Source organism: Macaca thibetana, chromosome 1 (genome assembly GCF_024542745.1).
Source record: "Macaca thibetana thibetana isolate TM-01 chromosome 1, ASM2454274v1, whole genome shotgun sequence".
Lineage (NCBI taxonomy): Eukaryota > Metazoa > Chordata > Mammalia > Primates > Cercopithecidae > Macaca > Macaca thibetana.
The window spans coordinates 109,838,655-109,866,369 of NC_065578.1; the positions used below are offsets into that span (position 1 = coordinate 109,838,655).

Here is a 27,715-nt window from a genome sequence, read left to right on the forward strand (position 1 = left end):
GGAGTCCCGCCGGCTAGTTTTCCACGTTTCTGGGCCTCTGGCTTTTAGCAATTGCCCTCCTTTCCCTCCAACTCTGGCATCTTCCTGCCTGTGTGGGAGTCCCTAGCGTGCAAGGAGGCTGAAGGGCCCTGATTGTCTGTGAGAGCCTCTGCCATTACTAAGGCAGTCCTGGAATGTTTATGCCTCTGCCACTTCAAAGACATTGCTGGGCTCCCATCGAGGGGATGGCTTTGACATAGGAGGGTCAACAAGCTAATAAACCAGAGATGTTTCTAGTGCCTGAGGGATCCTCTTACAAGAAGAAATTTATTTCACATAAGAGTGTCCAGAAATTTATTGGAAATATCCAGCCAAGTGTGCATACTAACTAACCTCATGCTTCATTTTGATGCGACCTTATGTCCTTGGAGAGCAGACCCTGTAAGGCAGCTTCAGACAACTGGCTCCGCCTCAGCAGGAGTAGCTGGGGGCCTGGGCTCTTCTTTCTGAAACTGCCTTCAGAGTTGGAGGGAATGAGGGCAATTGCCAAAAACCTGGCTGAATCTGAGCTCAGGTGGAATTTTCTATCTCAGCTACCGCTGAAATCAAATATGAGCTCAGGCACTGGTCTTCCAAGGTGTCAAAGCACAAGTCCTTTCAGAAAGTGAACTCACGTGGACCCCAAGTATGTGAAATTGCTGAAGATTGAGCTGCTCTGTCCAAGTGGTGTGGGCAGCTTTCTGCTGGACTCTTCTAGCCACAGGAGGATACCCTTCCTCCTAGGATAACCCCTGAGGTACTGTGTCTGAAAGCCACAGAAAGTACCTTCTCTATTTTGTAGAGAAGAAAAATAAAGTCCTAAAATGTTGAGGTGACATCTTAGCTTGGGGTCCCCACAAAACAGAGCCAGAGGCAAAGGCTTGGGTGCCAGTAGTTTATTTGAAGGTGATTCCAGAAAATAGAAGAAAGAGTGGGGAGAAAGAAGGAATGCGGAGAAATAATGTGTTCTCCAGCTTGCAGGCTGGATTCTTCCATAGCCCCCAGAGAAGAGGTCTAAGGCCCTCTGAGTTGGAGCATTTACCCACGGGTTCCTACTCCCTCTGGTTGAGGGTTCCTCCAGTGGGGAGGGATTGGCTTCCTGCACTTGCAGGCTGTGCTGATGAGTGGGTTGAGTTCCTGCAGTATAGAGAGGCTGTGGGCATCACATGGGAAAAAACGGTCTTCCAGGTTGACCCTGTTAGCGCAAGGTGAATGTCAGGCCTCTGAGCCCAAGCTAAGCCATCACATCCCCTGTGACCTGCACGTATACATCCACATGGCCTGAAGTAACTGAAGAATCATAAAAGAAGTGAAAATGGCCCGTTCCTGCCTTAACTGATGACATTCCACCACAAAAGAAGTGAAAATGGCCGGTCCCTGCCTTAACTGATGACATTACCTTGTGAAATTCCTTCTCCTGGTCCATCCTGGCTCAAAAGCTCCCCTACTAAGCACCTTGTGACCGCACCCCCCGCCCCCCCCCGCCGCCCACCAGAGAACAACTCCCTTTGACTGTAATTTTCCACTACCCACCCAAATCTTATAAAACGGCCCCACCCCATCTCCCTTCCTGACTCTCTTTTCGAACTCAGCCCGCCTGCACCCAGGTGAAATAAACAGTCTTGTTGCTCACACAAAGCCTGTTTGGTGGTCTCTTCACTCGGACACGAGTGAAAGTGAATCTGAGCTCACATGGAATTTTCTATCTCAGCTGTTCCTGAAATCAAAGATGGGCCCAGGGGACATGATGTTGTGGGGCACCAGGGGAATCTGCTATGAGGAACTTACCCAAGGTCCAGAAAGTCCATGAGCTGGGCCTAGGATGCCAGCAATCCACAGGCAAGAGTAACATATGAGGTGTATACTTATGCACATGGGTATACATGATCGCACCTGGGCATAGAAACACACACACACACACACACACACACACACACACACACACACACACACACTCATTCATCTGAATCTTAGCATTAGAAGGATTGTGGAAATAAAGGAAGACCAAATGAGAAAAGCAAAAGCTACTTGGCACAAGCTTGCTATAGCAAGGGAGTCAGCCACCCTCACTTGTGTATTGACAGAGACCCAAAGGCAGGCAGAGGATTGGGAAAGCTTTATAGTGGGAAAAAGGGAAGGCTTCAGGTGTTTCCTGATTGGGGGCTGCTGGCCTGGGGAATCTGTAGGAGGGCTCACTAGAAACAGGGCATCCTGTGTGATTGGTAGGGGATGCATATTTAGCTTCCTCTGGTTTGTCCTAAGTTGGAAGTGGGGACAAAAATTAGGGGGGTGGGGTGCTATTGGTTATTAATCAAGTCCTGGCCATTTGGGGCTGATTGTTTACAGGGGTTATTTCTTGGTTTTCTGGATTATTGTGAGAGATAGCAGCATGATTTGCTGCAAGTCTGACTTGTGGTAGCTGGGCTTCCTGGACTGTTTATGGTAGATAAGAGGTTGGTTTCCTGGGCTTGTTGCTGCAGATTGTAGGTGCAGTCCCCGGTTTTAGATATGGTCTGGCTGTTGTCCATTTGTATATTCAGTCTCTTAAGATATTAAAGGGCACTAAGGACAAAAATCCCCTCCATATCCTCCCTGACAGAGGGTCAGCCGTAAGGCCTCTTTCTGAACATATTTAGCAATGAGAGGCTCACTACCTCCATAGCAGCCAATTCCCTTGTCTGCTGGGATATTCTCCCTTATACTGGGCTAAAATCCTCTTCCCTGTACCGTCCACACTTTGATCCTACTTTTGCCTTTTGGGGGAACACAACTCTGTCATATGTGACAGGCAGTGCAGTACAGCAGTCAGAGGTGGGCAGCGCTGGGCGCGGTGGCTCCTGCCTGTAATCTCAGCACTTTGGGAGGCTGAGGCGGGCGGATCATGAGGTCAGGAGATTGAGACCTTCCTGGCTAACAGGGTGAAACCCCGTCTCTACTAAAAATACAAAAAATTAGCCGGGCGTAGTGGCGGGCACCTGTAGTCCAAGCTACTTGGGAGGCTGAGGCAGGAGAATGACTTGAACCAGGGAGACGGAGCTTGTAGTGAGCAAAGATCACGCCACTGCACTCCAGCCTGGGCAACAGAGCGAGACTGTCTCAGAAAAAAAGAAAAAATAAAAAAAGAAGTGGGCATCTAGAGTTAGATTTGGGGTCAGGTTTTAGCCCTGTAACTTACTGTCTGTGTGACTTTGGGCCATCATGGAGCCTCCGTTTCCTCAGCTGGAGTAGTGATGGGGTAGGGGTAACGCTGTCTACTCAGGACATCAGATAACGCATGTAGACTGCCCAGTAACGGATCACTGCAGTGGAAGGTTGCCGTCATGGCTGCTTTTTCAGGCTAGGCATCTGCAATTCCTTCACTTCTTCTTCCTCATAAGCTTGGTTGCCATTTCAAGACCTACCCTACAATGGCACACCCACTTTCTGGCTCTGGAACTCAGCCTGCAGTGGGCTAGAGAGAGAGTGCAGTCCTGGGACTCTGCCTTATAGAGTGATGTATGGTTTGGCTCTGTGTCCCTACCCAAATCTCATCTTGAATTGTAATAATTCCCATGTGTCAAGTGCGGGACCCAGTGGGAGGTGATTGAATCATGGGGGCGGCTTCCCCCATGCTGCTCTTGTGATAGTGAGTGAGTTCTCATGAGATCTGATGGTTTTATAAGCATGTGGTATTTCCCCTGCTGGCATCATTCTCTCTCCTGCCATCCTGTGAAGAAGTGATTTCTGCCATGATTGTAAGTTTCCTGAGACTTCCCCAGTCATGCAGAACTGTGAGTCAATTAAACCTCTTTTCTTTATAAATTACCCATTCTTGGGTATTTCCTTATAGTAATGTGAGGATGGACTAATGCATAGGGTTAGAGTGTTTGGAAGCTGACTGGTGACAGGGTGGTGGGAGGGGGAAATCGAGGGCTACTGGGGAAGAAGATGATCAGGAGATTAGCAGGCTGGACTTTCTGGTGGGTGGGTGGAGGGACCTGAGGCTGGTAAGGCAGGTGGGATAGGACATTGTCCTGTTCAGCTTCCAATATAACCCCCAAACTCAGCCTTGGGCTCTAAGTTTGGGAACACAGGCTAAGAGAGAAGGGCCCCGAGCTTTCTTCTGGGTGGGGCCTTTTTCGAAAACCTCCAGCAGGTCCAGACTGTTAAGGCTGCCTCTGGGCTCAGGGCCACCATGCTGCCTTTTCCTCCTGTGCCCCAGATTCCCCCAAATATGAACCTTCAGGGAGACCCCATCCCAAGGGCAGAGCGTGGGGCTGAGACTGGAGAGCATGAACAAATCTGGTGTGGGGGCAGGTGGGAGAAGCCCCAGAGTGGGAGGGGAAGGTGGGATGGGATGGGCATCATGGCAGGATGGTTGGAGGAGACGGTGGAGCTTATTAATGTCTCTTGTGGCCGGGGGCAGTGGCTCACACCTGCAATTCCAGCACTTTGGGAGGCTGAGGTGGGTGGATCTCTTGAGGCCAGGAGTTCAAGACCAGCCTGGCCAACATGGTGAAACCCCATCCTCTATCCAAAATACAAAAATTTAGCCAGGTGTGGTGGCACACTCCTGTAATCCCAGCTACTTGGGAGGCTTAGACATGAGAATCACTTGAACCTGGGAGGTGGAGGTTGCAGTGAGCCCAGATTGCATCACTGCATTCCAGCCTTGGTGATAGAGCAAGACTCTGTCTAAAAAAGAAAAAGTCCTCTTGTGCCTTTTTTTCCAGTCCTTCTTGGCTGATCAGCCAACTTGGCAGCTCCTAAGTAAGCCCCCATCCTGTGCCTAAGGCTGATCAGGCATGAGGAGGTGCAAACACTGCTTATCCTGAGATCCTGCTGCTGCGCCTCCTTTCCTAGGCTCTGCCAAGTTATCATGGAATGTCCTTAAACAATAGTCCCAGCCCTGTGGCCTGAGAAGATGGTTCTGTTAGAACAACTCTCCTTTTCACCTTTCCAGCTAAATGATGAGGGCTCCAGTGGGGCTGAAGAGCGATGTGCCATCATGAAAGATATCCCAGTCCACAGGCATGTTAGCCCACCCTCTCTCCTTCGGTTCCCTTAAAAATCTGGGAGGTGAGGCAGGTCCTGAAGACTGGAAGGAGTGAGGGAATCTGGCTGATCTCAGTGGCAGAACTGGGACTCAAACCCAAGCTTCTTTATTCCAGGCCTCCTCCTCCTGGGCCATAGCTGGGTGGAGTTTGGGTTCTGCCATTGTTTAGCTATGTGACTTAGGCACTTCCATAACTTCTGGGTTCAGATTCCTTCTGGGTTCAGGAACTTATGGGTTTAGGTTCCTTCTCTGTGTGGTGAGGGGGTAGAAACAGACCAGACTGCCTTGGGATGAAACCTTGAGGGTGAAAATACCAAGTCCTGCCCTAGCAGCAGGCAGGAGAGAAAGTTGTGGAGAGAAATCCCTTTCCCCTCTGTGGCTGGCTTCTCCCTGGCCTCATAGGTCAGCCTGGGGCCATCTGCCCCTGGGGCAGTGAAGCAGTTTTTACCCTGCCTGTGACTCTCAGTTTCTTTGTAGACTCCTTAGGCATTGTGACTGGGGAGCTTAGTCAAAAATAACCAAATGCCACAGGGCCCCAAAGGAAGAAGTGTTCTAGCATTTCTTAGGACATGTTAACAAACAAACACACACAAGCTGTAAATTCTGGGTGTGTCTTTAAAGGAAGCCAAGATAAAGTGGCTCTGGCTTATCTGATCTTTGACAAACCTGATAAAAACAAGAAATGGGGAAAGGATTCCCTGTTTAATAAATGGTGCTGGGAAAATTGGCTAGCCATAAGTAGAAAGCTGAAACTGGATCCTTTCCTTACTCCTTATACGAAAATTAATTCAAGATGGATTAGATACTTAAATGTTAGACCTAAAATCATAAAAACCCTAGAAGAAAACCCAGGCAATACCATTCAGGACATAGGCATGGGCAAGGACTTCATGTCTAAAACACCAAAAGCAACAGCAACAAAAGCCAAAATTGACAAATGGGATCTAATTAAACTAAAGAGCTTCTGCACAGCAAAAGAAACTACCATCAGAGTGAACAGGCAACCTACAGAATGGGAGAAAATTTTTGCAATCTACTCATCTGACAAAGGGCTAATATCCAGAACCTATAAAGAACTCAATCAAATTTACAAGAAAAAAACAACCCCATCAAAAAGTGGGCAAATAATAAGAATAGACACTTCCCAAAAGAAGACATTCATACAGTCAACAGACACGGGAAAAAATGCTCATCATCATTTGCCATCAGAGAAATGCAAATCAAAACCATAATGAGATACCCTCTCACACCAGTTAGAATGGTAATCATTAAAAAATCAGGAAACAACAGGTGCTGGAAAGGATGTGGAGAAATAGGAACATTTTTACACTGTTAGTGGAACTGTAAACTAGTTCGACCATTGTGGAAAACAGTGTGGCGATTCCTCAAGGATCTAGAACTAGAAATACCATTTGACCCAGCCATCCCATTACTGGGGATATACCCAAAGGATTATAAGTCATGCTGCTATAAAGACACATGCACACGTATGTTTATTGCGGCACTATTCACAAAAGCAAAGACTTGGAATCAATCCAAATGTCCATCAGTGACAGACTGGATTAAGAAAATGTGGCACATACACACCATGGAATACTATGCAGCCATAAAAAAGGATGGGTTCGTGTCCTTTGTAGGGACATGGATGCAGCTGGAAACCATCATTCTCAGCAAACTATTGCAAGAACAGAAAACCAAATACTGCATGTTCTCACTCATAGGTGGGAATTGAACAATGAGATTACTTGGACACAGGAAGGGGAGCATCACACACCGGGGCCTATTGTGGGGAGGGGGTCAGGGGAGGGATAGCATTAGGAGATATACCTAATGTAAATGATGAGTTAATGGGTGCAGCACACCAACATGGCACATGTATATTTATGTAACAAACCTGCACGTTGTGCACATGTACCCTAGAACTTAAAGTATAATTAAAGGACAAAAATAAAATAAAATAGAAAACCTCTAAAAACTCAAAAAAAAAAAAAAAAAAAAAAAAAGGTGGCTCTGGCTTTAAGCAGTGCCACTGGGAGACCTGAAGGGAGTGGCTCCTTGCTTCTAGTCTCCTGGGTCTAGTCCCTCTAAACAGCTGGCGTGAGGGAGGGACAGTGTATCATTCAGATTTTGCTCTTCAGGGAGGCCTTCTCTGCAGTGATTACTTAAGGAAACAGGGTTTTATTGTGGTGCTGCCTGGCCAAGGTCTGGTTTTCTTGGTCCCAGGTCCACATCATACCTGATAGAAGGATAATGTGGGAGGAGAGGCAGATATGCTATGAGTGCCACTGCTGGTTCCCACAGCTGCTGTAACAAGTTACCACAAACTTAGTGACTTTAAACAACAGACGTTTATTTTTTCACAGGTCGAGGGGCCAGAAGTCTGAAATGAAGGCATTAGTAGGGTCACATTCCCTCTGAAATCTCTAGGGGAGAATCTTTTCTTGCCTATTTGAGTTCCTGGTGGTGGCTGGTGTTCCTTGGCATGCAGCAGCACAATTCCCATCGTTGCCTCTGCTCCCCATGGCCTTCTCTTCTTCTCTCTCTTATAGGAACATTTGCCTTTGGACTTAGGACTCGATTCTGTAATACTGGATGATCTCATGTCAAGATCCTTAAACTAATTACATCTGCCAAGAGCTTTTTCCCAAATATGGTCATATTCACAGGTTGCAGTGCGACAGAGACATATCTTTTTGGACATATCTTTTTTCATCCCACTAGAGTGTTTAAGCACTCTGAGAGTTCTGTCATGTACTTCTCATAATACACCTGAGAGGAGGGTATTATTCCTATGTTTCAGAAGATAAAACTGAGGCTCAGAGAGGTGAGATAACTTGTACCAGTTCATATCATCAATGAGTGGCTGGACTAGGATGGAAACTGAGGGCTTCACCACCCAGACAAGAGGGCAGGGGCCAGGCAGTGGAAAGGTATGGAGGAATGCAAGCTCGGCCCATGGAGGAGCTGTGAGCGGCTTCATCCTGCTGCAGTGGTGAGTGTGTGAGGGTGGGAATGATGGGGGAGGAGGCTGAAGGAGAGCAGGGCAGGTCTTTCAAGACCTTAGACCCAGGCTAAGGAGTTTGGGCTTGACCTGGGGATACAGAGGATCCTTGGAGACTTTGGAGCTCTCAGAGGTGAAGAGCAGACCTCTGGGTTGCATGGAAGATGGATTGCAGAGGGGTAAACCTGGAGGGAAGGGCCTGTCAGGAGGATGGGAAGAACAGCACCAGTGCAGATGGAAAGGGAAGGAAGAATCTGAAGTTAAGGGGAGGTCCAAGTGACAGGATTAAATGACCAATTAATTCAGATAAGTTTAGGAATCTAGGAAGTTCCCAGGTTCAATTCCTGAGTGTATTGTGGTGCCTCTCACAACGCTGGAAGAATGTGGCAGTGGGCAACCGTGGTTTGTAGCTGCCCAAGATCCTTGGACACTTTCCCTGTATTCAGGTCTGAGTCAGTTATCTCCCAGTGTGCTTGCAGAGGTGCAGGTGTGAGCACTGGGCTGTGCAGTTGCACAGCCCACGTGAGCCTTTCACAGGAACGAAGCAACTCGTAGAAAGGGGCTCTGCAGGGGCCTGGACATCAGCAGATGATGGCAGAGGAAGCTGAACGTAGAGCTGGGTCAGGTCTCATCAACAGAGGAGCTGCCTTTGGGAGACACCTTCCTTGTTAGGCAATTCTATGGTTGGTTCTGGACACACTGTTCTTGGACACTCAGCTGCATCCTGTTTCTCAAGACACCTAACAACTCAATGAGCTACTTAACAGTCTTCATTAAATTCCGTTTCTGCTGAAGCCAGCCAGATTAGACTCTGTTATTTACAACTAAGAACCCTAAACAATATAAGTGGGTTTGGCAGCTAGGGTGAAAAGGAGGTGAAAGGACAGGGGCATGTTGAACGTGAAGTGCAAGTGGCGTGTCAATGTGGTGATGTCCAAGGGGCTATTGGCTCTACGGGCCAGGAGTGTGGGGTGGCCTGTGCTGGGAACACGGGAGTGAGATCGTGAATGTGTAGGTGGCTGTGAGCCCTATTCAGGACGGGTGTGCAGGGACAGGAGACCACCAAGTGTGGAACCTCAGTGAACAGCTTCATTTAAGAGATGGCAAGAAGCAGGGGGAGACTTAGAAGGAGACTGAGAGGGGAGGACTTAGACACAATGGTGTCATGAAAAGTAAGAGAGGAATTCAAAGAAAGAGTAGCACCTGGGCCAAAAAGGCACAAAAGGTCAAGAGAGACGAGGAGTCAAAAAAACGATGCCTTGCGTTTGACATTTAAAAGGCTACGGATAGGCCAGGCAAGGTGGTTTATGCCTGTAGCCTCAGTATTTTGGGAGGCTGAGGTGGGAAGAATGCTTGAGCCTAGGAGTTCAAGTTCAGCCTGGGCAACAATGGTGAAGCACCATCTCTATGAAAAATACAACAGGCATGGTGGTGCGCACCTGTAATCCTTAAGGATTCCTTAAGCCTTGGACATAGAAGCTGGAGTGAGCCGTGTCACACCACTGCACCCCAGCCTGGGCAACAAGGCAAGACCTTGTCTCAAAAAAAAAAAAAAAAAAAGAGAAGGAAAAATGTGACTTGGAGAAAGCAGTTCCGCTGGCATGATGTGAGCAGGAGCGAGACTGGAGTGGGCTGAGGAGGGTGTGGGAGAAGAGGAAATGCAGAGCTCTCCTACAACTTACTGTGTCGGGAAGAGGAGGTGCAGGCAGGAGTGAAAGGAGAGGCGGGTGCTGCGCTCGCGGGCTGAGCCAGGAGCCACTGTGGCCAAGAGGTAGCAGTGTGATCTGTGTGGGGATGACTAGGGGAGACGCCAGGGTCAACAGCTTGTTTATCCTTAGGTACTAGATAGTCTCTGACACTGTCGTGATGATATCTTTTCTTGAATTACACCTAGTTGTAGGATAAAAAGTCCTGCAATCATTTGAAATCCAGTTAAAGGGATCACTTGAGTGAGGATGCCATTTAATGAAATTATTATTTTTAATTAAGAAAAAAGGAGATAGGGTCTTGTTCTGTTGCCCAGGATGGTCTTGCTGGGCTCAAGCGATCCTCCTGCCTTGGCTTCTCAAAGTGCTGGGATAACAGGTGTCAGCCACTGCACCCAGCCAAGGATACCAGTTTTAAGGACTACTGGGCACCTAGGCCTTGATTTTTTAAATCCAGAGTTCTGAAGATGAGAGCGTATGGGGCGCAGGTTATCTATGGGTTAGGGAAACTCAGAGACCTCGGAGGGGTCTACCTGGATGCAGACCAGGGGCCAATGTGTCCTGTGATCCCTCCACGCAGATATAGCCTCTGCCATGTCTGAATGTTGGTGTGCCCCCAGAATTCATATGTTGCAACCTCATCTCCCACGAGATAGTATTAAGAGGTAGGGCGTTTGGGGAGGTGATTAAGTCATGATGGGGAGCCCTCAGAAATGGGATTAGCTTCCTTATAAAAGAAGCTGGAGGGAGCTTGTTTGCCCCTTCCACCCTGTCCTCTGGGAAGCAGAGAATGAGCCCTCACCACACACGGAATCTGCCAGCACCTTGATCTCGGACTCCTCAGCCTCCAGAGAAGCACATTTCTGCTGTTTATAAATTACCCAGTCTAGGGTATTTTGTTATAACAGCACAAGACACTCCCCAGGTCCCTGTTATTCTCTGGACCCCGAGACTGTACTCTTTCTATTTTGTTTTCTTCTTCTTTTTTTCTCCTCCTCCGCCTCCTCCTCTTCTGATTCTTCTCAGATTTGTCCAGTTTAAAGTCAGGCTTTCAGCTGGCTTGAAATTATGATCCTGCACTGTACTAAGCCACGTCTTTCCTTTGCTCCAAGTCTCCAGAGTTTACCCCCCGGAGTTCTTGGCTATTGTGCTGTAGCCCCTTTTAGCCTATGGCTCAGAATAGAGTCTTCAAATGTATAAAATACAATATGTAAGATTATAAAGAATATCAAGTTTATTAAAATAAAGTTAAGATATTTATTAAAAACAAATTAGTGACATGGTAATACATGCACTTCTTTATTGATGGATCAAGTAACAATCTAGCAAGGGGCCTAATAACTATAGTGATTTCAAGGTAGTGATGAGCAGGAATGATATTTGGAGCTATTTGCAGCAATAGTAATACGACATAAAAACATCTGTAATTTCTCCTGGCAACAAAATCACAGTACTGTTAAAACTTTTATAGTTTGTGGCCTACGGTCCAAAGAAATTGTTAAAAATTCAGTTAGAAGTTAATGAACATTAAGATGCAATTTTTCTGTCTACCAAGTTTATGGATTCTCTGAATTCTGCTCATGAACTCCTCGGGGGCTGTGACTCCAAGTTAACAACCCCCAGCCTGTATGCTTGGGTTTCCTTTATTCTATTATTCCTTTCTTCATCTCTTTTTGAAATGGATCAGAGTTAATTCTTGTTTAATTATTAGCAACAAACCAGTAATAAAGGGAGCATTTTTTTTTTCTTTGAGACAGTCTCACTCTGTCACCCAGGCAGAGGCGCAATCTCGGCTCACTGCAACCTCCGCCTCCCAGGTTCAAGGAATTCTCCTGCCTCAGCCTCCCGAGTAGCTGGGATTACAGGCACATGTCACCATGCCCGGCTAATTTTTGTATTTTTAGTACAGATGGGGTTTCACCATGTTGGCCAGGCTCGTCTCGAACTCCTGACCTCAGGTGATCCACTTGCCTCGGCTTCCCAAAGTGCTGAGATTACAGGCATGAGCCACTGCACCCAGCCAAAGGGAGCATATTTTAACACACGTACTCAAACATTAACACAAGATCCGCCCATTCAGTCAGGAGCAAGGAGGCCCCTGGATATGGGCGCCCTTTCTAGCTTACAGAACAATAACCATGATCTTAAGGTAGAGTTGAAAGAGGCCTCTCAACCTCTCCCCCATGCTTGGGTGAGACTTATTCTATGCCTGAAGGTAAACAGTCTCAGGGGACTATGCCAGGTCAGGGAATATTCTACTCCATAGTCTCACTCCATGAGAAGTCACCCTACATCTTGAAGGGCCCCTCAGGGTAGGCCTTGAGATTGGCTGTTGCTACATGCGCGCACACACACGTCTGTATAAATGGTCCATGGTGACACTGACATCAGCTGAAACAGAGAAATAAGGGCCAGGCTTAAGTTATGAGATGTGACCTGCACGTAGCCCTCTTACACAGACACTCAATGGCATGCTGCCCACCTGCCCTTTTTCTCTCCGAAGGTGTGTAGGAGTCTGGGAAAGGCTTGCCTGGCACATCTCCACTAGCTCTCCCCTCCCTCAGGGGAGCCAAGTCCATTTTTAGCACTTTCACTGTTTACCTTCCATGTTTTACCACTCGCTTCTTGATTCACTTCCCCTCCGACTTCCCTCCTTTATTTCCTCCAGTTTCTGTTTGCTTAGTTCAGGGTTTTCCTCTTCTGTCCACTCTCCTTTTCCACACCACATCTGTCAGCCAAAAAGTAGTCCTAACTGTGGCTAAAAAGAGTCAAGTACTGTTGAAATCCGCCTAGACGTGGGAACAGGAGAGCTCTAAGGTCTAGAGGGAAATTAGACCCTAGAAGCACGAGCTCCTGGTCCTGACACATGGAAGGAACTGAATGAATGTGTAATTAAGTTATTGAATAAAGAACCAGTACTGCTTATCCCTGGAGCTCCCCAGAGTCTCTTCTGGGATTTCCACCAAGTTGCCGTCTATCCCTTGCCCTCCTCTAATTAAACTGGCTTTTCCTCAAGCACTAGCATTCAAGAGAAATAAAATGTTTTTAATCAATGTTCTTGGTTTTGTTTTGCAACAACATTTCTGGCTACCATTCTTCACTGCAGTTGTGAGATGATGGGTTTTGTGTGTTTGGGGCAGCGGGGAGTGAGGGAGGGAGTGAGAATGGGGAGTGAATGGGACGGGTGTTAGCCTGAGAATCACATGATCTAACATTGTCTCTTGGAAGGCGAGCTTGTGATGTGGGGTAGTGTGTGCAGGGCAAGCAGAGCCCACAGGACCACTTCTGTAAGGTGTTCCAAGCCCCCAGCAAAGCGCTTCCTCCTTCCTAGGTAGCTTTTCTCCCAGAGTGGAAGGTTCTCCAAGGCTGGGGTGGTCTCTTGGTTCTTCTGTCACCAGCCCAGCCCAGTGTCACAGTGAACAGGTGGGCCTTACAGACTCATTATTTTGATTCTCACCTCCCAGGAGAATTTTATATTAAAGCATACAAGTTCATATGTTTATAGTAAAAATTGTCAGTTGGTTGCAAATGCTGCTGTGTGCTGGGCATTGTGGTAAGCACTTTACATGCATCATCTCACTTAACTCTCCACCTGCAGTCAGAGGGATCCTTTCAAGGTGTGAATCAGGCCAGGTGCTGTGATGTGTGTCTACAGTCCTAGCTATTCAGGAGGCTGAGGCAGGAGGATCGCTTGAGTCCAGGAGTTCCAGGCTGCAGTGAGCCACAATTGCACTCCAACCTGGGTAACAGAGCAAGACCTTGTCTCTAAAAAAAATCTAAGTGTATATCAGATCCTGCCTCTCCCCTGTTCCAAACTCTCCAAGCATTCCATCACACTTGGAGTCAGGTTCCTGCCATGTCCCACCAGGCAGGCTGGATTTGGCCTTTGGCTCCTACTCCAACTGCATCCCCTCCCATCCTGTCCCCTGGGTCACCTTGGTCTTTGCTTCTCCTGCAACTGGCCAAGAAGCCTTGCCATAGGGCCTTTGCACTGACTTTTTCTCCAGGCTCTGTCCAGCTCACTCCTCCACTTTATCAGTAATCTACACAAGTGCCTTCTCAGAGAGACCCTTACCACATCTAAAATAACACCCCTTGTCAAAGTCTGTGGCCTTCCCTGCCTTTTTTTTTTTTTTTTTTTTTTTTTTTTTTTTTTTTTTTGAGATGGAGTCTTGTTTTGTTGCCCAGGCTGGAGTACAATGGCATGATCTCGGCTTACTGCAACCTCTGCCTCCCAGGTTCAAGTGATTCTCTTGCCTCAGCCTCCTGAGTAGCTGGGATTACAGGCGTGAGCCACCACAGCCGGCTAATTTTTGTATTTTTCCTAGAGACGGGGTTTCACCATGTTGACCAGGCTGGTCTTGAACTCCTGACCTCAAGTGAGCCACCTGCCTCTACCTTCTAACCCAAAGTTCTGGGATTACAAGCTTGAGCCACTGCGCCTGGCCCCCTGCCTTCCTTTATAACAGTGCTTAGCAAAACTAGCTGTTTTATTACAAATCTGTTTATTTGTCTATCACCCGTCTCCTTGACTAGAGTCGAAACTACATGAGGACAGGGTTTTGTTTTGCTCACTGCTGTATTCCCAGTGCTGAGAACAGTGCCTTTAATACAGTAGGTTCTCAATGAATATAGTCAACGAGTAAATAAATAGATGAATACTCACAATATCTTATGATGTAAATGCTATTCTTACCGCCATGTTATAGGTAGGAAAACTGAGACTTGGAGAGATTAGCAATATTTTCAAGGTCATGAAGCCGTCGATCTGAAGTCAAAGTAGCTGCCTCTGGGGGCTTAGCTCCTGGCCCCCGTGCTAGTTAGTCTTCTTCTCTGCACTCATAAATGCCTGTCAACATTTCTATGTGGAAACCCTACACCCATGTGACACTTGACGAGAAAAGTTTTGCGGATGAATCTGTTTGTGAAATACTACAAACTGCGTTTCCCACTTGGTGTTTCAAACACTTGTTAGCTTATGAAAGGCCCTGAAAAGTTCTGCAAAAACCAAGCTGGTTTGTGTTTCCCAAATTTTTGACTGTAGTCGTCTTTTATTTGTTTATTTGTGTATTAACATATTGCAACACATACCTTGGGAAATGTTGGTTTTTATTATTGTGGAGAGAAGGCAGATCATCTGACAAAGGACTGGGAGTTCTCTCTGGGTGCTCTGAGACAGAGAGAGGGCTGGGGTCAGGGGCTTTCCTCGCAGGAGGAGGGGCCCTCCCCAAAGTCAACTTCCCACCAGACTGACATCTGAGCCCACTGTGTTTGTACACTCACAGATAAGGCCCCTCTCATGCTCACCCCAAAACCTGGAAGGCCAGTGGTGTGGCTCTAGTACCTTTCAGCCACAGCCCATACCAACTCGGCTCTGCAGGGTACTGGGAGAGTGTGTGCCTGTGCTGGCTTTCTGCCCTTAGGTCATTGTACCAAGGGACATGTGCTGGTGTTCATCCTGAGCCCGTGAGAGAGCAAATCCTTATGTGTGTGTCACTTAGGAGTATCAGCCTCACGACCCTGGTCTTTTTTTCCTCACTGTCTTATGTCTCCTCACTGTAATTTTAACCTTTTAGAGAAATAAAGATACCGCCTCACCCTCTTCTGTCTTCTCAGCTACCTCTGTGTTGAGCCCATGGTAAATGCCTAGATAATTCTTGGTGTGAGTGTGAGGGAACCAATAATCCTGTATGTTGCATAGTTTGGTGCAGGGAAGGATAAATGGTTATGCTGCAAATCCCTTAATTCATTACCGGAGCCTTTCCTCTGCCCCAAGTAGGATAGAAGGATACCCAGAGGCAGAAAAGAACATCGAGTGAAATGTACATAACTGTCTGAATCACTGCGTTCTTGGGAGAGTTAGAGCAACCGTCAGAGCCCCCGAAGTATCCATTTTTATTGGTTTTGATGTTGATTTGATGTTGTTAGAGATTCAGGTCTCATCTTCGCTTCTGAGATCATCTGAGTAACATCGGTGTTGGAGAAGGGAAAAGCAGAGATGAGGCATCCACAGGCAGCCCTGGATCCTGAGTATAAACATCTGGGAGGAGGCGGGGGATGCAGGAGAGCCTGGCCTTCCCAGCTTGCCGGGCACAAGGCTGAGCAGGAGGAAGCGAGAGGCATCCAAGCAGGCAGTGTTTTATCTTCACCCCAAGTGACCATGAGAGGTGCCATGCAAGTCTCAATCATGTTCCTCCTAGTAACTGTGTCTGACTGTGCTGTGATCACAGGGGTAAGTCGCCTAACATTCTCTGTGCCCTGGGTTTTGGGAAGATGTCAGGGTCTGCATGGGTTGTGAGCCCAGGAACCATGCAGGAGGCTCTGTTGGCTCCACACACTGTGAACCAAAGGGAATGGGGAGTTATGCATTAGACAGCACTTTAGAGAGGGATTGCATGCGATTTTCAGACTAGTTAGACCTCACTCTACTAAATGGGATCTGCTTTTGAGAAGCTGTGTATGAATCAAATCCTGTTTTAAATGCATTAGTAGAGCATTGAATATTTTGAAGTTCAGTCCTTTGGTAAAATGAAGATTCCTATTATGTAATAAGGAATTCCTTTATAAAGTGGATTGGCAAACCTTAATTTATCTTTTGTGTGAATTTTAATTTTTATTTATGGTCTGGTTCACATATTAATATTAATATTAATTTACATAGCATGTTGACTTAATTAAAGGCAGTAAGCTTAATTAAACGTGGTAAGCTTATAAACTTCTATTGTATAAATTTAACCTCTGCTTAGAAAGGGTATCTTTGAAACTCTTTCACTGTGTGCCTGCCCAGTTAGTTCTGAGAGGAATATGGGTGACACTAACATTCTGAGTGTACCCCAAAGCAAGCGTTCAGATAACAAGTAGAAATCCAGTCTCAAAGCAGAGGTTCAGCATGTGGGCACTGTTCAATTGGTTCAAAATATTCAGATCACAGTTTTCTTTCGGAAGTTTGCCTTTACCTCGAACCACCTTCAAATAGGGGCGCATGATGTGTTATGGTAGCAGGACCATTCTTATTGAAGCAGAAAGCAATGCTTTACCTGAGAGCTTTCCATATAAAAGCCACTGGGAAAAAAAGGTCGGGGGGAGCAGGGAAACTAACTTTTAGTTCAGCCTCCACCAGCTTTTTACATGGATAAGGGAAATGTAGAGAAATGCCAAACAATTCCTGGAATTGGGTTAATTTTACTATTCACCGAAAGGACAAATTCTTTCTTTTCTCTTTTAAAGGAAAAAGACTGAGTTCAAAAGAACAAATATTAAAGGCAAGTCAAATGCTTTTGAGATCCAAAGCAAAAATAAAAATATTCGTGAAGGCAGAATTACACCTAATGAAGTGTTTACACTGTGGGCTGCCCTTCTATGGGGTAGCTTGAAATTCTGAGAGGGCAAGAACAATGGAGAGAAGCCCCGGCTGCTGCGCAGTGAGGGCAGGAGCAGCGTGGTTGGCCTGGATGCTGGGCTTGCCTCACCACCCGTGCCAGCCCCAGCACTGGCCCAGAGAGGCAGCAGGGCAGGCAGATCTGAGAGCGGCCGGCAAACATTTTCACAGTGAAAAGCACAATAGAGAGTGCATTTCCCTAGGCTTACCCAGGAAAGACAGATGAGTGGTTAGAACAGGACAGTAAGGGGAAGTCAGGAACCCCCAGGCTCCCCACATCCTCCATGTCCTGCTGGTGTCCCACTTCTGACTCTCAGCAGGAGCCCAGGCTCCACCACCTCTACACTCCCCTGCTCCCTGGACTGTAACTGTCCCCACATCCAAGGCTTTATGACTCTTCTTCCGAGAGTGGGACAGCAATGCCGCACCTCTATGGGAGAAGAAGAATCAACTGGGGTTTCCTTTACCCCAACCCCGAGCTTTTGGGGCCTGGCTGGGTGTGAGATGTGCCCTTGCTGGGCTGGAGACAGGCACAGCTGGGTGCCCGCCACCCGTAACTCCTCTGCATGATCAGTGGAGCCGACATCCACTCTTTCCCTCTTGGGTCTGAGCAAGTAGGGGCTTCCAGGTCCTGCCACGTCCCACACAGCAGCCTGAAGGTGCCCATAGGCTTTTATTGGAGAATAGTGATCCAAAACCCAGCTTTGCATTTTAGCTCAGAAAAGCCACATAGCATCTCTGAGAATGGAAAGTGTGGATGCTTCTTCAGCGGGTCCCCACCTGAGTCTGGAGCAGTTAAGAGTTCTGTCTTCCGGCCAGGCGCCGTGGCTCACGCCTGTAATCCCAGCACTTTGGGAGGCCGAGACGGGCGGATCACGAGGTCAGGAGATCGAGACCATCCTGGCTAGCACGGTGAAACCCCATCTCTACTAAAAAATACAAAAAAAAACTAGCCGGGCGAGGTGGCGGGCGCCTGTAGTCCCAGCTACTCGGGAGGCTGAGGCAGGAGAATGGCATAAACCTGGGAGGCGGAGCTTGCAGTGAGCTGAGATCCGGCCACTGCACTCCAGCCTGGGCGACAGAGCGAGACTCCGTCTCAAAAAAAAAAAAAAAAAAAAAAAAAAAAAAAGAGTTCTGTCTTCCCCAGCCCTGGCTTTTATTTAATGTGAGCTTAGGTGGCCTTCTTTACAAATGGCACCTTTCCCAAACCAGGCAGGGCCGCTCAGCCCCTGTTCTGCGATCCTCTCTGGGGATCAGGGAAGTCAGCAGAGAAACCCTGGGAGAGGCACCTGTTCACTGGGGTGCTGGCCCCTCGGCTGAGGCTGGGCCTCTAAGGGCCAGGGTGGGGGTGCCTCCATGCAGAGGGGAGGCACTGACCACAGCGCGGTCAGGGCTGGAGACTCCTGGTCCAAGGCAGCTCAGCACTGACCACCCAGGAATTTGGGCCATCAGGGTCCCTGCCACCTCTGAGAATTCTAATTAATTCAGTTCCACCAGCATCCATTGAGCATCTACTAGCCCTAGAAAAGCTATGCCTTCTAACCCCCAGCCTTGTCGGAAAAAGAGGACTGTCTTCCTTCTGAGCGGCCTCAAGGAGCTTGGAAATTTCCTCAGATCCAGATCCAATGCCCTCCTGAGCCCTGAGCCTCCCCATGAGGGGAGCAGGGCAATAAAGCGTGGCCCAGGGTGTTCTGTTAGGCTAAAGCCAGGGGTGACACTCTCAGCCTCTTCCCGTTCCATCCTGATAAGGGCTTTTTGAACCTACCCTTCCCTTCTGCTTTCTCTTGGGTGCACTAATGGGCTGTTCCCTTCTCTCTCCCACCTGCAGGCCTGTGAGCGGGATGTCCAGTGTGGGGCAGGCACCTGCTGTGCCATCAGCCTGTGGCTTCGAGGGCTGCGGATGTGTACCCCGCTGGGGCGGGAAGGCGAGGAGTGCCATCCTGGCAGCCACAAGGTACTGTGCAGACACTGCATGGGTGCACATATGTGGGTGGGCCATGCGGGGAGCAGAGGGTGACGTCCTGGGGCCTTGCTCTAGCTGGGAAGGCTAGAGAGGCTGGCTCCAGAGAGGGAGTCTAGGGAGGCTGTGGCTCCAGAGGACTTCACCTTCCTCTGACAGCTGATCCAGCCCTGATCCAGCCCCTGAATGTCCAAGGGGAAGCAGAAGGCTATGGGGTTGCTGTGTCCCCACCACCAACAGGCACCCACCTTAGTGCCCTGCAGATAACACATTTGTACATTTATTTGTACAAGGCCGGACATGATCCACCTACAAACTTCTAGCACAGGTTGGAGAATCACTGATCTTAATTCGATCCTGACAGCAACCCTGGGCAATGCTGAAGAAACTGACAGACAAGCCAAGTCACGTGACTGGCTCAAGGCACACAGCCAATGAGACAGAGCTGGGACTGGAACTGCAGTTTTCCGACGCCTGCTCTAGTTATACCTCACTGATGTTGAGCGCTGCCGCCTTGTTTTTGAAGGGGCAGCCTCAGGTGGAGGGGTGCCACTGATCTCATAGGCTGTTAGACAGGCTGGGCATTCCAGCCCTTAATTTGCTGTGTGGACTTGGGCAAATTAGTTCACCTGCTCTTGGGCCACACATATACAATGAGTGGAGCAGACTCACTGCCTCTAATGCCCCTTATGGATCTGATGAATTCAGATTTGGGAAGGATCTCACATGCCCTTTGCTTTGAAGGAAACTCCCTTCAGGAACATAAAAGTAGACCCACAAAATCACCTTCCACACCTGGTAAGGTCTACAGTGAGGCAAGTGAGGTGCCCACTTCAAGGAGTCACTCACTCTTGTGCCCTGAGTACGTAGTTCCTGCCCTGCTCGCACTCCTTGACTGCCAGCTCCCAGTCCAGAGTCCTCTGGAGCCACAGCCTCCCCGTTGCACTCCCTCTCTGGAGCCACTTTACCACACTTTACCAGTTAACCAGTGAAGCTCCCAATTCCCACAGCTTTTTCATTAAAATGCAAATAGTGGTGGTTCAATCTAGTCTGACACTGACTATTAGAAGGCAATTAGGGCATTTCCACAGGCTCTCAGGTGACTTGCTCTCCTCCCTGGGCCTTGCCCCTCTCTCCACATGTACCCCTCTGTCTGAATTAGACATTCCTGAGCACAGGCTCTCAGGCTTACCAGCTGTCTTACACCTGGACTCAGGCATGTTTCCTGCTCTTCGGGGACTTACCTGCACCCCGGCTCGGTGCTCATCTGGGTACAGAGCATCCTCCAGCAGTCTCTCTCCCAATCACAGCCCCCGCCCAACCTCCTGTCCCAGGATGAAGAGGCGCTAGAGAGTGGTGAACGAGGCCGGACAATGTGGCAGTCCTTGTAATCTTGGGGAATGTGAGGGGGTTCAGCTCCAGATCCATATTCCCAATAAAGACAACAGTGGTAATAAAAACTAATGCTGAATGCTTCCTGCATGCCACCCTTCATACTGGGTGCTTTTTGTCATTTTAACCTCTTTATAACCATATGTGGTAGGTGCTGTTATTAACCCATTTTACAAATGATAAAGCTGAGGCACAGAGAGGTCAAATGATTTGCTGATTGTCACACAGCTGGGAAGTGGTAGACCTGGGATTTGAACCCAGGCAGTCTGACAATGGGCCCATGCTCCTAACTCCTCCCTGAGGATACCCCAGTGGTTTAGCACTCCTCTGGCGTGTGAGTCAGGGCAGAGATGGCGGCTGTCCTATTCGCTGCTGCACTTGCAGCACCCACCACGGTGTTGAGCCCATAATGGATGAGCAACAAACATTCAATCAATGGACGTGTGTGTGCATGTGTGTGTGTGTGTGTATGTGTGTGTGTGCAGGCACATGTGTGCTGAGTCTCCAGAGCCAGGTAGCCTGGGTGCGAATCCTAGCTCCTCCACAAATTAGCTGTGTGATCTTGGCGTATTGCTTAGCCACACTGTACCTCAGTTTCCTCATCTCTAATTGCTATTCTTGTTGTGCTAGGTGCAATGGAGAAGTGGGGTAGGGTGTGGGGGGGAGACATTTGCCAGCGCTGGACTGAGCAGAGACTGCTGCCAGGAGGCCCACCAACATCCCTTTGGTGAAGGTGTTGCTTTCTTCTCTCCTTAGGTCCCCTTCTTTAGGAAACGCAAGCACCATACCTGTCCTTGCTCACCCAACCTGCTGTGCTCCAGGTTCCCAGACGGCAGGTACCGCTGCTCCATGGACTTGAAGAACATCAATTTTTAGGCACTTGCCGGGTCTCAGGATACCCACCATCCTTTTCCCCAGCACTGCCTGGATTTTTATTTGTGCCATGCAACCCAGCTCCTGTGACTCTTCCAGTCCCTACGCTGACTACTTTGATCTCTCTTGCCTAGTACACACATATGCACACAGGGAGACATACCTCCCATCATGACGTGGTCCCCAGGCTGGCCTGACGATGTCCCAGCTTGAAGCTGTGGTGTGAGAGATGGCCAGCCTGGTTCCCTTCCCTGCTTAGGCTGCCAGAGAGGTGGTAAATGGCAGAGAGGACATTCCCCCTCCCCTCCCTTCCTGGGCCTGCTCTCCTTCCTGGGCCCTGTCCCTCTCCCCACATGTACCCCTCGGTCTGAATTGGACATTCCTGGGCACAGGCTCTTGGGTGCATTGCTGAGTCCCAGGTCCTGGCCTGACCCTCAGGTCCTTTACGTGGTCTGTGAGGACCAATCTGTGGGTCGTTCATCTTCCCTTGATTGGTTAACTCCTTAGTTTTAGACCACAGACTCAAGACTGGCCCTTCCCAGAGGGCAGTGGACAGTCACCCGAAGGCAGGTGTAGGGACCCCAGGGACGTCAATCAGCCCCCTGAAGACTCTGGTCCCAGCCAGCCTGTGGCCTGTGGCCTGTGACCTTCTGCCAGAATTGTCATGCCTCTGAGGTCCCCTCTTACCACACTTTACCAGTTAACCACTGAAGCCCCCAATTCCCACAGCTTTTCCATTAAAATGCAACTGGTGGTGGTTCAATCTAATCTGATATTGACATATTAGAAGGCAATTAGGGTGTTTCCTTAAACAGCTCCTTTCCAAGCATCAGCCCCGAGAGCAGGTTGGTGACTTTGAGGAGGGCAGTCCTCTGTCCAGATTGGGGTGGGAGCAAGGGACGGGGAGCAGGGCAGGGGCTGAAAGGGGCACTGATTTCAGACCAGGAAGGCAACTACGCACCAACCTGCTGGCTTCAGAATAAAAGCACAAACTGAACTGAGATGTGTGGCGTGGTGTTCCCAGCTGTCGGTTTCAGCCAGGGCCTATGCCTCTGTGGCCACCTGGGGAGGAAGGCAAGGACCAGGTTGTGTCCAGGTTGGGGAGGGATGTGACTGGTATTCCTCCCCTCCCCCACCCAGCCAGGGTCTATTTTTTGGAGAGAATGGATTTCAGGGTCCTTTTGAAGAAAGGATAAGAGGCAGCCTCGTGGGCTCTGGGCAGGGGGTGCACTGCTCGGAAGGGTTGGGGGCAGGAAGGGGCTGTGAGCTGGCATGAGCTGGAAAGACTCCATTGCTGAGATTGCTTAGCAGGGACCAGCTGCAACTTTCATTTTTGAAATTTGGTCCCATTTGTTTTAGGTCAAATATTTGACCCCACCAGGCCACTGTGTGCCTGGAGTGAAGAAATTCACACTACTAACGGAGCTGGCAAGGATGTGAGCCCTCTATCCTAACCTAGAGACTGGTAGCTTCCTCTAAATGTAGCTTCCTGGTCTCGCTGTCTCCTCTGCTCCTCAATTTTTAGTCCAGAAAAATGTAACATAGAACAGGAAAGCACATCATGTTCCATTCTCTTTCTCAGAAGCCTCCAGGAAGACTATGGTTTCTGAGGCTGGCTCTACTTGTGTTCTCCATCCATCAACCCTCCCTGCTTAGGGGATGCCCAGGACAGTCTTTACTCCAGGACCCACTTAAGCCAGGCCAGTCCCCCAACAAGGTCCTTTCTTTGTTTTTTGTTTTTGTCTCCTTTTATGGACATTGTCACCTGCTGTGGTGACTTGGGGCCTTCTTGCAGCCCATGAATCTCTTTCTCCTTCGGTTTCAGGCTCAGGCCTTGGATATAAAGTTCCTTCCTATGTCCAGGATTCCATTTTGACCATGACTTGTCCTTTGATAGTCATAGCTTTTCTCGAGGTACCATTGATTGCTGCCTGGTGGACTTTTGTGGGAGCCTTTCTAAATTGTGCCCCTCCCTGCAAGCAGAGCCATCCTGGATGAGGCAACGTCTTGTCTCAGAGCAGCAGGGGGCAGGTGAAGGTGGCTGCAGGCACCAGGACACCCCGTGGTGCTCACTAACATGCCAATTGCTGCTCATAATCTATTAGGGTGCTACATTAAAAGTAATGGCAAACCACAATTACTTTTCACCAACCTACTAATTGGACCCATTTTCATATTTTCTTTTCTTATTTTTAAGAGAGAGAGGGGGTCTCTTTCTGTCATTCACGCTGGAGTACAGGAGCATGATCATAGCTCACTGCAGCCTTGAACTCCTGGGCTCAAATCATCCTCCCACCTCAGCCTCCCAAGTAGCTAGGACTACAAGCACGTGCCACCATGACTGGCTAATTTTCTTTCTTTCTTTCTCTCTTTCTTTCTCTCTTTCTTTCCTTCCTTCCTTCCTTCCTTCCTTCCTTCCTTCCTTCCTTCCTTCCTTCCTTCCTTCCTTCCTTCCTTCCTCTTTTCTTTCTTTCTTTCTTTCTTTCTTTCTTTCTTTCTTTCTTTCTTTCTTTCTTTCTTTCTTTCTTTCTTTCTTTTTTTGTAGAGGTGGTGTCTTACTATGCTGCCCAGGCTGGTTTCAAACTCCTGGGCTCAAGCAATCCTTTTGCCTTGGCCTCCCAAGGGGATTACAGGCATGAGTTACTGCACCTGGCCCAGTATGCAAATCCTGATGTGCAGTTTGGAATTGTATGTCATACCAAGTGGAAAGGTGAAGAGTCAATGCATTTTTTTTTTTTTTTTTGGACGGGGTCTTTCTCTGTCACCCAGGCTATAGTGCAGTGGCACAGTTATAGCTCACCGCAGCCTCGATGTCCTGGGCTCAAGCAATCCTCTGGCCTCAGTCTTCTGAGTGGCTAGGACCATAGCTTTGTGCCAGTAAGCCTGGCTAATTTTTCTTTCTTGAGACAGAGTCTCGCTCTTGCCCATGCTGGAGTGCAGTGGCATGATCTCAGCTCATAGCAACCTTTGTCTCCTGAGTTCCAGTGATTCTTGTGCCTCAGCTTCCCGAGTAGCTGGGATTACAGGCACACACCACCATACCTAGATAATTTTTGTATTTTTAGTAGAGATGCGGTTTAGCCATGTTGCCCAGGCTGGTATTGAACTCCTGGCCTCAAGTGATCTGCCTGCCTCGGATTCTCAAACTGCTGGGATTACAGGTGTGAGCCACTGTACCTGGCCAAGCCTGCCTAATTTTTATTTTTATTTTTATTTTGTAGAGATAGGGTCTTGCTTTCTTTCCCAGGCTGGTTTTGAACTCATGGGCTCAAGTGATCTGCCTGCCTTGGCCTGCCAAAGTGCTGGGATTACAGGAGTGAGCCAAGACGCCTGTCCATCAATGCTAATTATTGTTATTTTTGTTTTTGTCCCCTTTGCAATTTCTTAGGTATATTTTTTATTGTGTTTGTCTTCTGTGTCTTAGTTTCACATTCTTCGGTACTGGCTTGGGAGTTCTCGTCTTCTTTGATCAAATGTAGTATAACGCCTAAGACCATTCTCACTTCTTATTATCTGAACTTTGAGGAATGTAGAATTGGTCCCCATTCCTGTTACTGGAGACAAAAGGGCAGAGACAGCAGAGGCTGGGGAGGTTAAGAAGAATACATTTGTGAGTATTATTTATATTCAGGAATATGTTCTTCATAAATATAAAAATAATTTACTTATAAGAATGTACCTATAAGAAAAATGAATTAAATTAAATTAAATTAGAAACAGGTGAAACTGACATAGCTTCAAGATAGGGAGGAAACCTTCAAATGCAGCCTTTACCTCCTATTTGGTGCCAAAACTTTCCTCGCCAACTGGTGGTGTCTGCTACCATCTAGTGGTTAAAATGGGGACAGCGTGGGGACCTGAAGTGGAAAAGATGGGAGACTCAGAGGCCACTCCTCAAAGCCGATGGGGACCATTCTGCAGCTATCCCCAAACGTTAGACTCAGTAACAGGTTTAGAGGGACAGCGCTTCCGTTTGTGGAAAGAAGTCTGCCACCCTATGGACACACGAAAAATGCTTAATTGCTACTTGGGCCCTGTGCCTTCCCAGACACTTCTTTCTTCGGAGCTGCTGTCATCTTCCTGCTGGGATTTTAGGAAAGGCTGAGGGCATCCCCTCTGACAGCTTCTTTAGGATCCAGAAAGTGGAGGTAGGCAGGGGTCAGAGTAACACTATAGAGTGTCCCCATCCTTCATTTGTGTATCCTTGGGACACAGCATGAACGGCAAGAGCTGTCTCTCTGAGGCTTTTGCATCATTTGATCCCCTTCCCAAATCTGCATTTGTGTCATTGACCTTGGTTAAGGCTTCCACCCTCTCCCTGGTATCCAGAGGGAGGCCGGGGTGGGCTAGAGCCTGGAGCCCTCCCCACCAACGAGGTAGGGCTAGACACAGACTGAGAGGAGGGTAGCAGCCAGAGCAGAGTTATCCCAGGAGCTCTCCTGAGGGCCTGAAACACTCAAAGGAGATTAAGTGGAAATCTGCTGCTAAACCCAACTCCACCTGAATATTTAACAGTGAACATGGGACAGTGTAGTCCGTAGAATACCAACTGGCAGATGACTGAGCAGGCACAGGTGAGTGCATGCTGACTGCTGTTCCTCTCCTGTCCAGTCATCCCCTTCAGAGGCCCCAGGAGGCAGTGGCCAGAGGTGAGACCCAAGGAAGAGCAGGAAGCCTCCTAAAGCCAGAGGGAAAGGTGAGCTCAGCAGAGGCTCTGAGGCTGGGGACCTGCTTCAGAGTTGAATCTGCAGGACGAATGACAGCCAGATTTTACTTAGAATGTGTGTTTGTCTAGGGTGGCTTTGCTTGGGCAGGGGCTGAGGGGATGTCAAGACCCTCGAGCTGTGGAGAGCAATACTTGATATTTGTCTTTCTCCGTTTCTGCTGCTATAATGAAATGCCCGTGACCGAGTAATTTATGAAGAACAGAAATGTATTTCTCATAATTCTGGAGGCTGGAAAGTCCAAGATCAAGGCACCAGCAGATTCTGTGTCTGCTCAAGGCTTTCTTTTTATCCTCATATGGCAGAAGGTAGAAGGGCAAAAGGGGCTGGCTAGTTCCCTGGAGCCCTTTTGTAAGGCCACTAATCCTATTCACAAGGGCAGATCATAGTCTGACATAATCACCCCAAGGCTCCACCTCTTAATATGATTGCATGGGCAGTTACGTTTCAACACATAAATTCAGGGGGACATTCACACCACAGCAGCATTCCTACCTCTTCATACCCTTGACAGTGACAGTCATTGAGTTCCAGAAATTGCTACTTGAAAATGTGATCCATATACTGCCCAGGCTGGTCTCAAACTCCGGGGCTCAAGCAATCCTCCTGCCTTGGCCTCCCAAAGCACTGAGATTACAGATGTGAGTCACTGCGCCTGGCCCATTAGTCGGCCTTGACCTGTGAGTCCAGCCCGAGTCAATCTTGAGGATTTGTCTGGGTTGTGAAAACATCAGATTCTACCAGAGGGGGAAGGAAGAACAAGGGGGCCTGGGGGCACATTCTCTGTCTGGATATCTTCGGGGACACCTGTTCTGATTGGTAGCTGGAAAGGAAAACAAAAAGAGCCATTGTTAAACAAACAGGTTTTCTCCATTGAATGACAAGTGGATGAATAAAACACACTATATCCACACAATGGAGTATTATGCAGCCATGAAAAAGAATGAAGTATTGATATACACCATAACATGGAGGAACCTTGAAAACACCATGCTGGGTGAAAGAAGCGAGTCACAGAAGGCCACATCTTGTATAATTCTATGTATGGGAAATGTCCTGAATAGGTAACTCTGTAGAGACAGAAAGTGGATTAGTTGTTGCCCAGGGCTGGGGGTGGGCTGCAGGTAGGAAAATGGGGAGTGACTGTTAATATTCTTTTTGGAGCCACAAGAATGTTCAAAATTAGTGGGCATGGTTGCACAACTCTGTGGGTATCCTAAAAATTATTTGAAATGTATATTTTAAATGGGTGAATGGTCTGGTATGTAAATTATATCACCATAAAGCTGTTAAAAATACTAAAATCCAAAAAGTAAAGAAGAAAAAAAAAATAACTCTACAACTTCAGTTTGTAGAATTGAAAAGATGAGGTCAGGAAGGGGCCGGGTCTCACAGTTTCTGAGTTTTGGTGCTTCCAGGGACCCAGGAGATCTTCAAGCCCCAGGGCACATCAGGAGTGAGGAGGCTGGGCGTTCTGGGCTGTACTGTGACTTGATGTTCCTTCAAATGGATATTTTAAAAAATGTTCATTTAATATTTGTTTTGTAGGCTGAAGAGAACGATTTGATATTGACCCAATATTTCTTTGCTAATGTACCACATAAGGCATTTGTTATATGTGGTTTTCT

General features: G+C 48.1%; 2 protein-coding genes across 2 annotated transcripts in view; one reads left to right on the plus strand and one right to left on the minus strand.

The window, feature by feature from the left end:
• LAMTOR5 (late endosomal/lysosomal adaptor, MAPK and MTOR activator 5) overlaps positions 1-27,715 on the minus strand; it is a 301,434-nt gene that overhangs the window by 36,308 nt on the left and 237,411 nt on the right. The window lies entirely within an intron of this gene.
• Positions 15,795-22,364, plus strand: PROK1 (prokineticin 1). Its single transcript, XM_050747115.1, has 3 exons — positions 15,795-15,992; positions 18,967-19,092; positions 21,247-22,364. The coding sequence occupies exons 1-3, from the start codon at positions 15,921-15,923 to the stop codon at positions 21,364-21,366; spliced, it is 318 nt and encodes a 105-aa protein (XP_050603072.1). The 5' UTR covers positions 15,795-15,920; the 3' UTR covers positions 21,367-22,364.

Coding starts and splice junctions, on each gene's coding strand:
- PROK1 (XM_050747115.1), top strand. CDS start 15,921: ATGAGAGGTGCCATGCAAGTCTCAATCATGTTCCTCCTAGTAACTGTG. Junction 15,993..18,966: donor ACTGTGCTGTGATCACAGGG/GTAAGTCGCCTA, acceptor TCCCACCTGCAG/GCCTGTGAGCGGGATGTCCA. Junction 19,093..21,246: donor GCCATCCTGGCAGCCACAAG/GTACTGTGCAGA, acceptor TTCTCTCCTTAG/GTCCCCTTCTTTAGGAAACG.